This window comes from Nomascus leucogenys, chromosome 11 (assembly GCF_006542625.1).
Source record: "Nomascus leucogenys isolate Asia chromosome 11, Asia_NLE_v1, whole genome shotgun sequence".
Taxonomy (NCBI): domain Eukaryota; kingdom Metazoa; phylum Chordata; class Mammalia; order Primates; family Hylobatidae; genus Nomascus; species Nomascus leucogenys.
In genome coordinates this window covers 72789297-72807256 of record NC_044391.1, presented here as the reverse complement: position 1 = coordinate 72807256, position 17960 = coordinate 72789297, and the positions used below count along the sequence as shown (strand labels likewise).

At 35.0% G+C, this 17960-nt stretch overlaps 2 protein-coding genes across 8 annotated transcripts in view; one reads left to right on the top strand and one right to left on the bottom strand.

Annotated features, from left to right (window-relative positions):
* MED12L (mediator complex subunit 12L) overlaps positions 1 to 17960 on the bottom strand; it is a 334555-nt gene that overhangs the window by 76703 nt on the left and 239892 nt on the right. For all 6 annotated transcript variants that reach the window (XM_030822722.1, XM_030822724.1, XM_030822727.1 and 3 more), the window contains exons 17-20: positions 9287 to 9434; positions 4571 to 4689; positions 3770 to 3913; positions 2428 to 2591 (exon numbers count right to left, since the gene is read on the bottom strand). In XM_030822722.1, the coding sequence (XP_030678582.1) occupies positions 2428 to 2591; positions 3770 to 3913; positions 4571 to 4689; positions 9287 to 9434 (575 nt within the window). The remainder of the gene's footprint in view (positions 1 to 2427; positions 2592 to 3769; positions 3914 to 4570; positions 4690 to 9286; positions 9435 to 17960) is intronic.
* P2RY12 (purinergic receptor P2Y12) overlaps positions 1 to 17960 on the top strand; it is a 47207-nt gene that overhangs the window by 24972 nt on the left and 4275 nt on the right. Inside the window, exon 1 of one of the 2 annotated variants that reach the window (XM_030822729.1) lies at positions 9504 to 9695. The exons of the other annotated variant lie outside the window; for it this stretch is intronic. The gene's annotated coding sequence lies outside the window, so the exon portion shown is untranslated. Of the gene's footprint in view, positions 1 to 9503; positions 9696 to 17960 lie in introns of those variants that run through there. 2 annotated transcript variants of the gene reach the window in all.

The window sequence follows — 17960 nt, the reverse complement described above, 5'->3', positions numbered from 1 at the left end:
CTATCTGTGCATCTGATTCCATCACCATCTTGTAATGTGTTACAGGGCTCAGCCATTATATTACACTAATGGAGTCACAGATGACAGATTATTAAAGATGAAAAAAGCCTTAGAAACTGATTCACCATCCTTATTGTATAAAGGAGGCTCTGAGAGGCAGAAAGGTGGGGTGACTTGCTCAAAGGCAAAGAGCTAGTTCTAGCAGAAGCAAGACAACAGCTTAGGTTTCCAGACTCCCAGATCAAACTCCTCTGTACTATTCAGGGGAAAGGGCAAAGTGGACAGAACATAGGATGTCTAGGCCAAGAAGGACAATGGAATCACAGGTACCATAGGTGGAACCAAGGAGACTTCTTGAGGAAATGGCAATGTAGTACCCCAAACCCTGTGAACTGACATCAACAGATGAGACTACCTGGCAGCAGGTAAAAGCTGCCAATTAGAACAAACGTGTCACACAATTAAGAAGAAAAGTAAGGATTCAACCTGTTAACTATATAAACAAGCAAACCAAAAACTATGCAGCCATAAAAAAGAACAAAATCATGCTCTTTGCAGCAATATAGATGCAGCTGCAGGCCATTATCCTAAGGAAACTAATGCAGAAACAGAAAGCCAAGAACATATTCTCACTGTAAGTGGGAGCTAAACATGAGGTACACGTGGACATAACAATGAGAACAACAGACACTGGGGACTACTGAAGTGGGGAGACAGAGAGCGGGGGGAAGGTCTGCAAAACTACCTACTGAGTACTATGCTCACTTCCTGATGGTTTCTATCATACCCCAAAACCTCAGCACCATGCAATATACCTTTGTAATAAACCTGTACTTACATGCTCTTATTCTAAAATAAAAGTTAAACAAAATCCTGATATTATCTATAAAGTGAAGAATTATTTTGTGACTAAAGTAAATAAACATTTATTGAGAGTCTGTTAGGTTTAGGTATCTGTCGTATAGTAGTCAGTATTTCCTCAACTTCTTTGATTTGCCAGCAATAAGAAAAACTTTTCACATCGTGATCCAGTGTACTCGTTCACATAAGTACAAAGAAGTGAAATAATAGTTTTAAGAATAATACTTATCCTTACTAATATAAGGTAAAAATATAACAAAGTTAATGTCAAATATGATTTTATGAATATTTAACAGGATAAAAATTTTCAAGGCCAAACTAAATGATACTGAAATCGATTTCAAAATAACAATATTAAAAACAAAAAACAAAAACAAAAAAACTTGTCACAACCCATTAAATTCATTTCATGACCAACTAATGGGTTTCAATACACTATTTTAAAAGTATAACACAGATTAAACAGCATGAATAAGCTTCCAGTTCGAAAGATTTTTATTAAAATCTGTGAGATTTATTAGCTATGTGATATAGGGTACATCACTTCACCAAACACTTAACAGGCCTGAATCTCAATTTCTTGGGCTATAAAATAATACTAAATTCCAACTTTATACAGCAGTTGAGTTATTAAATAATTCTCTATTTCCTGAATTCTAATATGTAAATGTTCTTACATTCTGACGTTTTTAGGATGTTTCAGATTTCATTCCATAACACGTAATTAATACAAATAAAGGTAGCATTTCCTCTTTCCCAGAAGAGCTACTGTTAAATTGACATCATTCTAGAATAGCATATAAATTGATTACATGTGCTAGATTAAAAAAATAAAAGGTACTATAAAACCAAAGAAGCCCATGATTCTTTTGAGCTCAGAAGGAAAAACTGAAGAGAAAGAAATAACAGGTTGTCTTTCTGTGTTTAAATAAAAAGCCCTGGAGAGTGGATAAAAAGCAGCTTATGTAGGTTTTGGAGAGCTCATTACACTAATTTGGTGCCCTTAGCCTCAGTCTTTAACGGAGGTGGTATTAGCTAATTCTGCAGCTCAACTTCACTAGTAGAGTGAGCCCAGCCTACAACCGAAAATGAAGTCATTTGTTCTAGGTTAATTCTTATCAAAAGATATCTTTAATCAAAGAAATGCAATTGAAGAACCAAATTTCTAAGATGATAATGTATGCAAAGCTTATCTGATGTTGAGTCTGCAAACATAAACTGAAATAACATGAATAAAGAAGTTACAGCATTCACTATTCATAATATGCTAGGATGCTGGCTAACATTAACCGTAGAGTGCTATAAATGACTAGCTTTGTACTTAGAAACCACGGAGAGGGAAGAAAGGCAAGGAGGAAGGGAGGAAGAAATCACACATTATTAGAAAGAACATACTTTACATGCTTAGATCTTTTTGATCAATGTTTTCTGGCAAGAGTGTTCTTTAACCAGGTTTTAATTGAAACAGGTATCAGTACTATTTTTCTTTTAAAACCACTGTAATATTTCATCACTAGTTATACATTCTGAGATTGGAAAAACAACAATGACATGCTATATACCAACCCTTCAAACACCTGGGCTGTCTGATCAGGATTCAAGATCAGACAACTGTGATAGCGCCTGAGAACAGCCACGATGCAGACACACAGTCCTGTTGTATAACTTCCTGCCAGGCTGGAGGATTTTAGGAGCAGTTCAGCTTCCACAACACTCAGTTCATTTAGTAACTGTAACAGGAGAAAAGACTGAATAAAAATGTAGGTGCCAAAACAAATAGAGAAAACATTTATTTTTATAAACCATAGATATACTGAGTTATTATCCTACAAATACATTCCCTGAATTTAACTTTTTAAAAATGTTTAATCATTTTCCAATTTATAGAGTTGTTCTTCTGTCTAGACAGCAGGATGTATACAATCAGGAAGTACCCAGTGCTGAAATAAGGTACTGAAACTTTATGGCAGTGCAAGGTTCTGGACTGTGTAATTTTAGAAAACCCCACCCCTCACTTTTCTCCCCTTTGTCTTTTTAATAAAATGAAATTTATTTGGCTTTTCATTAACAAAGTTAATATCTCCTATAAAATAAACAAAGGAAACCAAGTCTTATTTCTGTTTGCTAATAACAGAAGTAAATAATGAACTCAAATGTGCATATGAAATAACACAGTGGGGCAAATCAAATTATAAGGTTTGTTCTGGCTCTTAACCTAAAACATGCTCTATTATAAAGTGCAAATAAACTTTCATCTTTCCTTCAGCAAAATAACAAAGACCAAAAGAAAAACAACAACAACAACAAAAAAAAAACAGAAGAAACACTCAAAACTCTCACATTTTTAAATGGTATATATTTTGGCACCAATGATAATTATTTAATTGAAAACTATGAACACAACTATAAATAAAATATTAGTTTAAGACTGTTAATTCACAATGTCTAATTTATTCAAAAATGTACTATGTCCCTAAAATAATGTTAATGCACAGCAATTGGTTCATTTGATTTCTATTTTTTAAATTTTATTTATTTATTTATTTATTTATTTTTGAGACAGGGCCTTGCACTGTCTCACAGGCTTGAGTGCAGTTGTATGATCATGACTCATTGCATCCTTGACCTCCTGGGCTTAAGTGAGTCTCCTGCCTCAGTCTCCCAAGTAGCTGGGACTACAGGCATGCAACCAGCTAATTTTTAAAGTTTTTGTGGAGATGGGGTCTCACTAAGTTGCCCAGGCTGGTCTAAAACTCCTAGATTCAAGCAATCCTCCTACCTCGGCCTCCCAAAGTGCTGGGATTACAAGCACAAGCCACTGTGCCCAGCTAATTGGCTCACTTTAAATCGCACAATGCCCGGTGGATTTGCTTTCCTAAAAGTAAGAGAAACATGGTCTCTTTGACACCTGTATTGCGAAGTCAATTAGTCCATTGATGTTCAGTGCTGGCTCCATGAGATCAAAGATGAGCTGAATGTGGTGGGCCAAAGGCAGATGATAGGATGTTCCCGACGCAAAGCTTGTGATTTGTTCTAGCACATTATTAGAAATCTGTGCAAACAAAAGTGAAAATATTGTAAGACCAATACGCTAAATAATCTTTTACTAAGATAAATCATTTTTACTTTTTAAGACAGTTGAATTTATACATGATTCTACTTTGATGAAAGTCAAAACATATTTCTATAGAAACTATAAAACTATGTACAAAGAAAATGATTTTTTCATAACTACAATTTTAAAAAAGTACAGAAAGTTGTCATTCAGACCTAAATCTTAAGTATTCTAATGGTAGAACAACTACAAATATTAATTTTTAGACACATCCATTTGAATATTAATGGATTTGTAAAGCAAAACAGATGTGTTTTCTTCTCAATTTCATAGTATTTTATTTCAATCATCAACAGATTTCTCATCAATTGCAATATAGGACCAAACTCTAATAACCTAACTATTTCATTAGCTATTACTTTATATGTCACTGATTATTATCAAAAGGACAAAAAAAGACATAATAAAAATTAATCCTTCTGAGGAAGGCAACCTGACACTTAAAGAACTACTCAATAGTCTGAGATACTTCCAAGTATGTTCATAAAATATATGTCTAAAACCATTAAGGCTGAGAAAATATACTGCATGGAAAAAATTTTTCAGGAAATTAGAATACTGTAAATGCATAATAAAACAGCTTTAAATGGCTACCTGAGATGTCACTTGATGTTGATCAAAATACGAAAGGAGCTGGAGTTTAGTGAACACAGTCTCCAGTGTTGGAAATGTCTCCTGTTTGTTCTTCCTGGCTTTTTGTCCTTCGTCCCCAACTACATAAACATAAAGCAGATCCATTATTTTCCATTTAGTAGAAGCTCTTGACATTTTTAATGGATACTTTTTTTTAAAGTACAGCATACATAGAGAAAAGTGCACAAATTCTATGAATTTCAATAAAATAAATACACAATAAGACTTGAATACAAAGTAACAGAATGGAATCTCAGAAACTCCCTCAGGCCTCTCTAGGCACGTCGTCTCCCTCCCTAGGAGATCAAAATCCTGACATCTAACAACTTAGATTGCTATTGCCTACACTGGAACTTTATATAAAGGAAATCATATAGTGTATGCTTTCCACATCTGGCATCTTGCAATCAACAGTATGCTTTTTAAGATTGATTCATATTGCTGAGGTAATTTTAATTTGTTCTAAAAACTAATAATTCTCACTTATTTACAGTATTCCAATGTGTGACTGTACCAGCATTTACTTAACCATTCTAGTGAGTAGTTTCCAGATTTTAGCTATCATAAAAAGTGCCTTTATGAACATTTCTCACTAAACAACTTTTAAATTATAATGATATCCACAATGAAGGTGGGGAGATCTCCTGGGCTCACTTTGACTTAATCAAACACTTGCTTGGCATCTTCTTTGGAGACTCATCTTGTTACTTTTCTGACACACTTTAACATATTTTTAAAAAAAGAAATCACATGATTCCCTTTTTAATGGCGGCAAAAAATTAAATCACTCCACATTAATGAAGAAGTGCCATGTTTATCAAATTAGCATAAAGAGGTTTGAAGAAAATTCCAATTAAAAAAAATTAACACTGCTTATTCTAGGGGTACTCTTCTTAACTGTTCTAACAATAAGATCCAAAACTAGATTCAATCCTGTTTCTAAATACTTTAATATTTTATATTTACAAAGACAAATCTAAAAACAAAAAGAAAGGTTGGATATACGATTGATAATGTCATTTCTAGCACTGTGATTCTAAGTAGTTAAAGGCTACCACGACAAGAGTTCTACTCCTCACACTGTCCTCTTCTTTAGGAAAGTTTAATTTCAGAAAACAAATGTTGCTTTACAGATTTCTCTACTAAAGACACAAGAAATGAACCAGACTTCACTGAACTCAAAAATATTTTGCTAATGGCAAATGTAATGGTCTTAAACAATAACATGAAAATAAAAGAGACTTCTCTTTCAACAATAAGCAATTAGTGGTTAGAGTCAAAAACAAAATAAAACAAAACACCACAAGGCTGGTTCTTTTCTAATTCCCTAAACAAAGAAACCTTGATGCCAGAGTACATCAGAATTTAAAGGTGCTGGGGTAACATAAGTTAAAAGCTTGTGCCGCTTTTGGCCAGTAACACCAAATACAGTGCAAAGATTAGGAATTAACAAATTCATTAAACCTGCTTATTTTTTCAATATCTATTCTCAAAAGTACAAAATATGTATGAAATTTTGCCTTCACTGTAGCTGCTCACATGTCATGAGCATGTTTAAAACAACCAAGTTTTGAATTTTTCATTTACTAACATCTTTGATCCAAGGCTGAAGAGCTAACATCAATAGTTTTGTGTACAAAATGCCTTAAAAGTGAAATTAATGTATTGATTCAGTTCTTCCTGGGACAAAATAAATAACCAATAACAACAGACTTAAAGAAGTAGATCCTACTAAAAACTCCTAAGTGCACCTTTTTATTTGTTTGTGCTAATAGACTCCATTTATCTATGTATCACTAACTTCTTAAAACTTCATCTAAAAGAATGTAATTGGTTCTTAGCAATTTATACTCATTTTAACAGCAAAATGTAAGAAATCAGTGGTGGTTCTCAATGAAATACTTTAATGACATTTACATGAGTAACATTATAGTCAATATATATTTTTTCCTCATCTTTCTTATGTTAATTTGCTTTTATAACATATTATTGCTCTTTTGTTGCTTAATTTTAATTTTCCTTTTTAAAATCTTTAAATCCTGAAATTTTAGTCTCTTAAAGGTTGTCATAGTAAACTTCACTAATATTTTCAAAAGATACACCATTGACAACCAAAAAAGATAACTGGTCAAGGCAAATGAAAAATGAACTTTGATCATTCAACTGGAAATGTTATTTAAACTTTATATTATAAATTCCCCTAGGCAAGACCTGGCTGATCCGGCAACACTCCTAATGAGTTAGTTCCTCAAAATATTATTTTCATGTGTTCCCCGAAATCAAATATATGCTAACACAAGGTCTGTTTTCCTTACCAGTACTCATGTTGCTGAAAAAAGTGGGCATATTTCCATTAATATGAAGTACAGTTAGCTAATTTCTGGTGCCTACACTAACTTTTAACTAGTGACTTAAAATTAAGATTATTTACAAGACAGTAGCTCACTACATCCCAAATTAACAACTTTCTGGTTAAGGAACTTTATCTAAAATGAAAGAAAGTCAAAAATCCCCTCCCAACGATGTGGTTCCACAGATGATGTTTCTATTTACTGATAAAGGTTGAGGATCCCTATTCTGAGAATCCAAAATCTGAAATTCTCCAAAATATGAAACTTTGAGTGCAGACATAATGCTACAAGTAGAAAATTCCACACTTGATCTCGTGACAGGTCACAGTCAAAATGTAGACACACAACAGAGTTTATTAAGCATCTCCAAGAGAAAAATAAAATTACTTTCAGGGTATGTATATAAAGTGTATATGAAACATAAATGAGTTTCATGTTTAGACTTGGGTCTCATCCCCAAGATTTCTCATTATATATGCAAATATTCAAAAATGTGAAAATATCCAAAATCCAAAACCCTTCTGGTCCCAAGCACTTCATATAAGGAATACTTAACCTGTTTCTCAAAAGGCAGCACAGAACAACAATGTTTTTCGCTTTGTGAGTTCATATGCTAGAATTGCCTATTTGAGGGACTGCTACAAAGACAGGACAAACTGTAGTGTGGCATTAAAAAGCTGTGAAGGAAGTTAGTAGGCTCAATAGAAAAGGATACCACATTGCTTCCTTCCCCTTCCCATACCCCTCAGCCTTCTAAAAAATTCCGCAGGATCTGGAAAGACCCTCTAAAAATAATTTAAATAAAATATGTATTACTGAACCTCCTGAAGGAAATACTGACTCCCCCCCACCCCATTTCCAAGTATACCAAAAAGTAGTTTTAAATATTCTTTGCCAGCTAGTTTCAGGGCTTCTAAATTCAATCTTCTAAACACAACTGTTTCCTCTTTTCTCTAAGACACAGAAAACACCAAAACAACAGATAAACAGTTTTCTTAGACAGAGCACTTTCTTTTTTCAAGCTCAGTAATGACATGTCAACAAGAAGGTTTCATTTCCCTTCGACAACTCTTGGTTGCTTCCTCAGAGAGCTGAAGTATTTCAAAGCCCTTAACCGGGAACGGAAGGGAGTTAGGGAAGGTGATGCGAATAGCAGGAAGGATAACTTTCCCACTGTGTTCTGAGGACTATCACCTCTGATATCAGATACCCAGAATGCCATATGCAGACGGAAACACATTGCCTCTTGTACCATGTTTCTGCATGTGCATCATGATTGACCGGGAAGAAAGAGAACCTATCTGCATTATTAATATCTGTATTTTTCTCTAGTAAAGATCTAGGGTGGACAAATTCTAGCAAATTATCCTGCTAAAGTCTAAGAGCTGGATCTCCTGTGAAGAGTCCATAAAAAAGTGTATGTACTACAGAACAGTAGGGCTCCTAGAGGTGGTTTATACCATGTGCAGGAAGAATGTTGTTTACATAGGGTAAACACAAACTTTCTTTTTCCTTCTGTGATTTAAGTATTAGAGAAATAAACACCAGTGGTGGTACCAGGATACCTAATGATATTTTTAAAATAATTTGATTGCCTAATGAAATAAACAAACCTTAAAAAGAATAATTAGGCAAACGTGAAGTGGATAATTACAAAATTCCAATTATGCAATGTGGTGATACAACATAAAGGCACAGCTTCACTGTAAAAACTATGTCAAAAGGATGAGGAAAGAGCATTCCAACTAAAGAAGACATTATAGAGCAAAGATCAAATTTTCTTTTATTTGAAATCATTTGGAGATATAGGTAGTCATCACTACCTACTCCAATTATTTTTCTCAATAATGTAAGAAAAGATGAGCAAATATGCTGTCCTGATTTTCAATTAACATGCAAATGTGAGTGCCCCAGAACAAAAACTAACCACAAGCTTGGAAAATTATGGTAAAGAAACAGAGAAATGGATCTCTTCCAGACTAAGGGTTTTCAACTCATTCTTCAGTACTTCATTTATTACTACTATAGAAAATTTGAGAAGTATACCAAAAATCAGAATAAATTACCTACACCGACCTGTGGATTATAGTATTTTAATACAATAATATTTAATATTAATGCCTTGTATTAATATTTTAATACAAGAGTTACTATAAATGGAAACAAGGCTTTAAAATTTAAATGTGCTTGTTCACATTTCAATGTGAGAGTCATTCAGGAGGGGAAACGCTCTGTTGACAGTGACATAGAACACTTTGATAAAGACTGTGCTCAGAGGGAAGGCAAAAGGCAATACAATGGGAGTAAATGCATTAAGGTTCTTTACCCCCTGTCTCTGTGGTGCTCTTCTTGTTTAGAATTTTCAGGATATCTTTGGTAATCTTCTTCAGCTGATGCCTTGCTTCATCACGCTCTTTGCCGACTCCATAGAGAAGGATTGTGCGCTGGTTACATTCATGACTTGAAGATTCATCCTGAAAAACAGAAAATGCATTCTGAAACTCTTGTCTGCAGGGGTGGGGTTGCATTTCATATCCCTGAAATGCACTGACCACAGCACCTCCATGCTGCCTTGCGGTGGTGGCATCCCGCCCTGCCTTCAATTCACCTCAACCTCCACTGGCAACACCCTTGTTTTTCCAGTTTGGAACTTGCTAACGTTATAAAAAAAAAAAAAAAGTGTCAACTGACCTGAAGTCTTAATAGAAGCACTTGATGTGGGCGTACCCTACAAAGTAAGTTTTGGCTATTGAAAAACTTTTCATTGTTTAAAATTGAACATGGTATTAATTTCACATCCTGTAACATATTGTCTAGTCATATTTTTCCCTTAAGGAAAATGTTATCTCTTCATAAGCCTGGTTTTATATATAGCAATAGTAAATATTTACATTTAGGGAAAAATATCTTGCTAGGATCCTCAAACACCTTCATAAAAAATATTCCTGGACAGGGTGCAGTGGCTCATGTCTGTAATCCCAGTGCTTTGGGAGGCCAAGGTGGGAGGATCTCTTGAGGACAGGAGTTCAAGACCAGCCTGGAAAAGAGCGAGACTTCATCTCTACAAAACTACATATATTCCATTTATTTCCAATATGACTGTGTGAGATATATGTATATTTATTTCCAAATGACAAAACAATAAAGCGTGTAGGTGTCACTAGGTGTGAGGCAAACAGCTGAAAATGCAAACATGTTCTGACATCACCACTCTTCCCTTCTGGACCACCTCTCCACCACTACCCCATAGGCACAGTGAATCCAAGCACCATTTTTTTCCCACGTGGGAAAGAAATTTAGTCACAGCATAATGAAAGCATATGCACACCACTGAACACATTCCTCAGCCAAAGTAACAGAGTCCAGGATGTGCCCTCTCTTGTGCCTGGCTCTGAATCTTTCTATAGCAATTTCTCTCTTGGATTTTATAATCTTCCATTTTCTTAGAAAATGTCCAAATCTATCCTTTGGTAAACCTCCTTTTCTTACTCTATGTATATTTTTGCCCTTGGCAAGCACTTACCCTTCCCAACAGCATCCATCTTATCCTAAGGAGCTTATATGAGAAAAGAATTCCTCACAGAGAAAACAAACTGCACTGTGTTCCTAATTAGCAGTGGCAGCAACAAAGAACAAAAACCTCAGACTAGGAGAAGTCTGATGTTTGATCTGGAGTACTTCACGTGTACTCTGCACAAAGTAGCATATTGCTTCTGCAGCGTTAAACCAAGAGCCTGTTTTTCTCTCTCCAATTCCGTTACTTGGCTCTCAGTCTTTGTGTTGGTCTTTCTCAGGGACACACTTGCCACTGCTTCCCATTGCACTGGTTCCTTTTTTATTATACATTACAAGAAATAAACATTTATATGCCCTGCCAATCTATCTATTCCCCACCCCCAAATGATTCTTAATATTTCAGGTGTTCAAATTTGCCTCCAAAAAAAAAAAAAAAAAACAGCAGCTAGGAGCAAGTTTCTCTTAGAAGCTGTTCTTAATATCCTCAGTACCTCTCCCAAATTTTCAAAACATATTCCCAATCATAGGATACAAATGACATAAGCAGTGATCCCTAGAGCTGGCTGCGCATCTGAATGAGCTGAGCTGCTTGCTAATTTCCCATTTTCGTTGTTGCTACAGAGAATTACTGATATATTTTTTTTTTTTTTTTTTTTTTTTTTTTGGTCTGGTGGGTTGTGTACATATGAACCCTAGGAAGGAAACAGGAGGGCACTAAGAAAATTATGAAAAATGAAGGCAGTGCCAGTCACGTGCTTTGGCAATTGTTTTCAGTTACGGCATATATCAAATGGTCCTAATGTAAATGTCCATGTGATGACTTTAGCACAGTTATTCAGTAACTGTTTATAGAATATCTATTTAAGGCAAGACAAAATGCTAGGAGCCCTGAAAAAATACAAGGATAAATGATTCCTGTCTTCAAGAAGCACAGATTCAATGTCATCAAAGCAGTATTTACAGACCTAGAAGTCCAAAGAGGGGTGGTGAAGGAAAGTATCCTAGAAAGAGCCACATGCTCCTCACAATCGCACAGGATCACTATGACCCCAAATTTACCAATAATAGCCCAAGCTTGGGGTAAGAGAGCTGTGACTGCATGCTGGTTGTGCTACTTGCCGGGTCCATGATCTCGAATAATAAACCTTCCTAAACCTCTGATTCTTCCTCTGAAAAATGGGGTAACATCCCTTCCTTGCAAGGTTTTTGTGAGAAAACCTGGGATAAAGCATGTAAAATGCTTCAAAGCATAATGGACAGTGTTCACTACTGTTAATTCACATGCTAGAATTCTACTCCTCCCCTGCACATCCCCCACACCCACACTGAACTGCATTACTCAACATTTCACCAAGACTCTAGGGCACTTCCTCCCTTTGCTGTTGCTCGTCCTTACACCTAAAATACTCTCATAGCTGCAATTTCACTTGCTGAAATGCTATGTACAAATACAGTGTCAGTTCCCTCACTCTGTCACTCCAGTTTATTGAAAACCTCCCCACAGAAGGAGTAAGGAGGGGAAGTAGACTTTGGAGCATTTATTACAGTATAATTCACTTATTTTCTAGGTATTTGTTTAATGTCTGTCTTCCTCATTAGTGTGTAAATTTTGTGGAAGACTCCATGCCTGTTTTGTTCATTTTTATAATCTCCTTAATAGGAAATGAGTTAGCATTTAATATTTGTTGAACATACTAAATACAAAATAAGCGGACTAATGAACAAATATATAGCTAAAGGAATAGGGCAGAGATGAAGATAAGGAGAAAAACTAGTTTTGTAGGAAACTTTACCTGATGATTAAGTGTTGAGAAAAATGAAGGGGAGATGTGAGAGACAAAGCTAGAGTAAAAAAGTGTGTAGGGTGAACTAAGTTTTAGTGGTGGGAATGAAGACTAAGAAGCAAAATGAAGAGGTATCTGAGAAGTTAGGAAAGGATCAGGCTTTTGAACCCAAGGAGTAAATGTGCATCTCATTGGACTTCGAGATGTATCCACTAGTTAAAATCTATTTATAATGTATAATAATAAATAGTATTGTTTATATTACCAAATAATTATTATTAAATAATCTATTTACAATGTATAAAAAATACATTAATACATTATAACAGCAAGGTACTTCTGAATTTACATGTAATTGCAAGGAATTTGAAGGGTAGGTAGAAATGTGTAAATGTCCAGTAATTGGTTTGATATGGGCCTAACACAGAGGTGACAGCTCAGGAATAAGGGCAGTATGTCAAGTCCTGGGAGGGGTGCAAAACCTTCACATTATGTTTAGGGAAGAAGGGCTAAGAGAGCTGAGATGGTGAGGGGGGAAATAAGCCAGCAAATGGTGCACATACACGCTCCTTAATTAACAAGATACTATAATTCGGGGTCACACAAGTCAGGGGAGGGGATATGTAAGAGAGAGTGTCACATATATATACTTTATTTATATATATAAAGTATATATTTATATACACTTTATTTATATATATAAAGTATATATTTATATATACTTTATTTATATATATAAAGTATATTCTATATACTTCATATATATAAAGTATATATAGATCTATATATACTTCATATATATGAAGTATATATAGATCTATATATACTTCATATATATAAAGTATATATAGATCTATATTTTATATATTAGTAATATAGATTATATATAATATATAAAGTATATAGATTATATATACTTTATATATATAAAGTATATATAATTTGGACAACGTCCAGTGAGGTTAAGAAGTCACAATGGATGTGACCTCTTACTTGTTTACTGAAAAACCATGTGTGAACCTCAAAAGAGAAGTTTCTCTAAAGTGGCAGGGCACAAAGCTAGGAAACAGGGAGTTGAAGTAAGAGGTGATGACGAAATGGTGAAGATAGGGAAGTGACCCACATTTACCAGGAGTTGGGCATGAAGAACAACAGCTTGAGAGGAAAGAAAGCACTATGAAGATCATCAAAAAATTCTTGTTTCAGACCTATCTTTCAAATAAACAAATTTCCATAGTAGAAATCGAGATTGGGGAACAGATAACCGATGATAAAGGATATATGAGACAAGGGCCTCTTAGCTGGATTAATATGGAAAGAAAGAAAGGAACATCTTTCTACTTGAGCATCGGAAAAAAAAGAAAATTAGTGAAAATAAAAAGACATTTTGAGGTGAAGAAGACACTTAAGAAGCTCAAATAGTTCCTTGGCCTTGATATGCTTGGGGAGTTGGGCCAAGGAACAAAGTCATGAGTTGAGAATGCGGGGATAAAACTGAAAGCAAAAGTAGCATGTAGTGAGGTGGAAAAGAATCACTGCTCAACCTCTATACGGGATGTAAAGACAGTATCCCTTTCTTAGCATTAATATTTTCAGGGAACTCATGATAGGTGTTATTATAGTAGTCTTCAAATAGGACAGGCAGAGGCATTTTAGAAGCTAGTATTTTTCAAGAGCCTACAAGATTTGTTTACATCAGTTTTTTATACAAGTAGAAAATGTAGGCTGGGCATGGTGGCTCACATCTATAATCCTAGCACTTTGGGAGGCCGAGGTGGAGGATCACCTGAGGTCAGGAGTTCGAGACCAGCCTGGCCAACACAGGAAAGCTCCATCTCTACTAAAAATACAAAAACTAGCCAGGCGTGGTGGCGGGTGCCTGTAATTTCAGCTACTTGGGAGGCTGAGGCAGGAAAATCGCTTGAACTTGGGAGGCAGAGGTTGCAGTGAGCCGAGATCGTGCCATTGCACTCCAGCCTGGGTGACAAGAGTGAAACTCGGTCTCAAAAAAAAAAAGAAAAAAGAAAGAAAATGTAGAAGCCTTCAAATAGCAATTTATAACAAATGAGAATAAAGTCAACCTAAGAAAATATACCAAATATTTTCAAAAGTATCAATGATCTCTGCTCTTTAAACTTGGTGTTTAAACACCCTCAAGTTGCACAGTTTTAAGTAATATTAACGATCTGAGATAAGCACCCAAAAATTACTCGTTTATTCCCTCAAGGATACAGTTGTTAGACAAGGAAAAGCATCAACTGGAGAGTCTATTACAGGAGATGTCAGGCCACCTCTTTCATTCTAGTCCACTTGCTGCTGTTGAATTGAATGTGTCACCTCCCATGTAAACTAAGTTCTAAAAATCTTGTCCTTTAGATCAATTACTTTCTTTCTCCAGATATTATCTCATACTCACAGAAACTTAATAGATGAAGAAACTAGAAGCATGCATGCCCAAAACCCTGGCAGGCTTGTTGTACTACACGAATTAAAATATGTCTCTTGAGCCAAATGTCCTTAGAAAGAAGAAATGGAGTTAATGGAATTGAGGTCCGCTCTAATTCATCTTTATTTCTTTAAAATAACTGATTAGAAATTTTGCCAAAATGTGTGTGTGTTGACAAAGATGTGATAATGATGGTAAGATGATCTGAGCTGTTGTATTATCCTTTCACCTTATTCACATTTTCTGATATTTCAGCAATGATTCAATTATCATAAAATTTTAAAATTACTAATGTCCTTAAAGAAAAATGAAAAAGATCTCACTCAGAATGCGCTTCCTTTCTTCCAAACACTAATAAAAAACAGATGAAGTGGATATAATTGTCCCTCTGATAAAACAAAATATGGCACTTCATACTTCCCAGTACTTCCTAATTTTTGCATGCTCTACTTCAAATGCAAATCCAGTATATATCCGGAAGTAAATTGCACATAGCAACCTATCACGTCTCTAAGAAAAGCAGTAAAAATCAGTCTTTAGAAATGATAAATGCATTTGGTTAAAATTTTTAGCTTATTAAATAACTCTTAAAAGATGCCTCAAAACACTATTTCTTTCAGCTGAATCTTTCAATATACCACGCTATTTTGTTTGGAATAAAACAAGTTCATATAAATGTTCCATCAGGAATAAGCTTCGAGCCTGGGAGGAAGAATGGGTGCGCACATGGATGAGGAAACTGTTACAGGAATGAAGAAATTAACAGGCTTTTTTTTTTAATAATTAGTAACTATACATAGAGTATATTTTCTGTAAATCAAGAAAATAGGAGGCTGATTTAACTAGATTTGTATATGAAATCTTTGTTCTACACAGCTGACAGTCCACAGTATGACTGATATTTGTATATATACTAGTCCTCTACTTACAAGCAAAACACTTAAGACTGGGATGTCAGATAACTAGGTCACAAAAGACGGCATTCTTTTTTGCGAAATATTTCAAAGCCCAAGACTCGTTATTTTTGGAACCTGTTGATGTCTAACCTAAATTTCTATATTCCAATGGATAAAGCCAAGCTAGCAGATGACTATGCACTGCTTTAAAACACATACCCTCAAACAAAATATTAATGTCAAAATGACCACATTTAGAATCAGAGACCACTGGAACTAAAACAGCCTAAGAGCTAATCAAATGTCATAATTATATCTCTATCCTCCTGCCCAGTTCCAAAAGACTACAGGTTTCAGAGTAATCCCATTTGAAGCAAACATTTTCAGATGAGCAGACTACCTTTAGTAGACTTGGTAAAATAAACAAACCAATTAAGCCACTTAAAAGTAAGAATTCTGTTCATTTTTCTAACTCATTCAATTATACAAAATAACCAAATCAACCCAAGTTAGCTCTGTTCCCAACACTAACACAAATAACTACAAACTGTATGTGTTGATGTTATTTACTAATGAGAGATTAAAGTATATATAACTTGCTCTGCCTCTATTCATATGAAAATATACTTCTGTAACTGAGATACTTTTCACTTAAAGATTTTAGTCACTTTCAGCATTAAGTGGTCTAACTGGCAGCCTTCCTCCAATGAAAAAATGTTATCAGAGGTGGTTTGTAAATAGGTATGTGGTTGTGAGTTAAAAATCAGAGGAAAGATAAAGTTAGTTTAGATCAAGAACTGAAGCCCTTCTTTTATCCCTCAAATCTCTACTGTTAGCCCTTCTAGAGGTTTAGAAATATAAATTCTCAATAAGGTAGTATGACTTAAGTATCCTGAATTAGAAATATGGCAGATTGATTTGTTAAAAATAATCATCATTTTCTTGAATAAGCCTTGTTTCATTTGATGGTCTTAGAAAAAGCATCATAAACATCCTTTAGCATTTACAATTTGCTGTAAAGGCGAGTATGGTCCTTACTTTATTGAAAGACATACAACCATCCCACATGAGATTCACTTCTCACTACTGGGCCTCAGTGGGAGAGGAGTTGAGGAGAGGGTGTGATAGGGAAGATTCTCAGGTACAGAAATTCACAAATACAGATTCTAGGACTAACTACACAGCACAGGTCAGAATGGGGTCTCCATCTAACTTCACTGCTCTGCTCCTCAGTTCCCCTCATCCAGAGACTGAGGATGATACGCGTACCTCAGAGAACAGCTGAGATAATAAAGTGAGTTAATTCATGACAGTGTAAGAAATTAAATATTGACAATTATTATTTGAAGTATATACAGCATAAAAGCTCTTTTTAAAATTTTGAGACTCCAACAAATAAGGAAGGCTAAGATTTGTTTACAAGTCGTATTTAAAAATAACAATACAACCCTTTCCAAGGGTTTAATATCAAACTAATCCCTTTAAGATGACCAACATTTGGGGATTATTACGTGTCTGAAATGACTGATATTAATAGCTTCAAGTTCTAAACGGCAACAAAATTCTTGTTCCATTTAAATCAGTGGTCCTCACATTTGAGTGTATCAAGCATCAATGGAAGGCTCACTAAAATACAGATGCAGGGTGGGGCACCCCAGAGTTTTTGATTCACTCAGCTGGATTGGTGCCCAAAAACGTGCATTTCTAGCAAGTTCCCAAGTGATGCAGAGCTGCTGCTCTGCACTATGAAAACCAATGAAGATATTTAACATGTAAAGACACAAATACTCAAAACGCAGAAGAAACAACCAAAACGTGTTCACAGCAAAGGCACCAACACAAATGATTTCCACTGATAACAGAAGGACACTGCAGTTTGAGACACCAGGGGGGTGTGTTTCTGCAAAGCAATATTTACATAAAGTTAAAGCAGCAAAAACACTTTGCCCTTCAATCTCACCCCTAACATATTTTTTGCCCTTCTGGTTTCAAAGTTAAGTAACTGTAAATAATTGTGACATGAGGATGCCTTAATTTAACGTTATATTTTCCCAAAAACTCAAAGTTAGGTAAAGAAACAAAAAAAAATTGTTTTTATTTAAATTCTATTCAAGAAAAGCATGAACGACACTGTATATAATAAGCCTGGCAATGGATACAATCACTTTTCTAATGTAATTTTGGAATCTGCTAATTTATAATAGAAGGAAGCTGTTTCACCTACAAAGGAGTTAATCAAACACAGGTTTAAAATAATGACATTATTAACCAAGGAAAAAACAAAGGGCCAGAGACTTAACATCCCTAGCCAGCACGCATTTTGAGTTAACGTAATTACTTGCTAGAAGAAAATACATC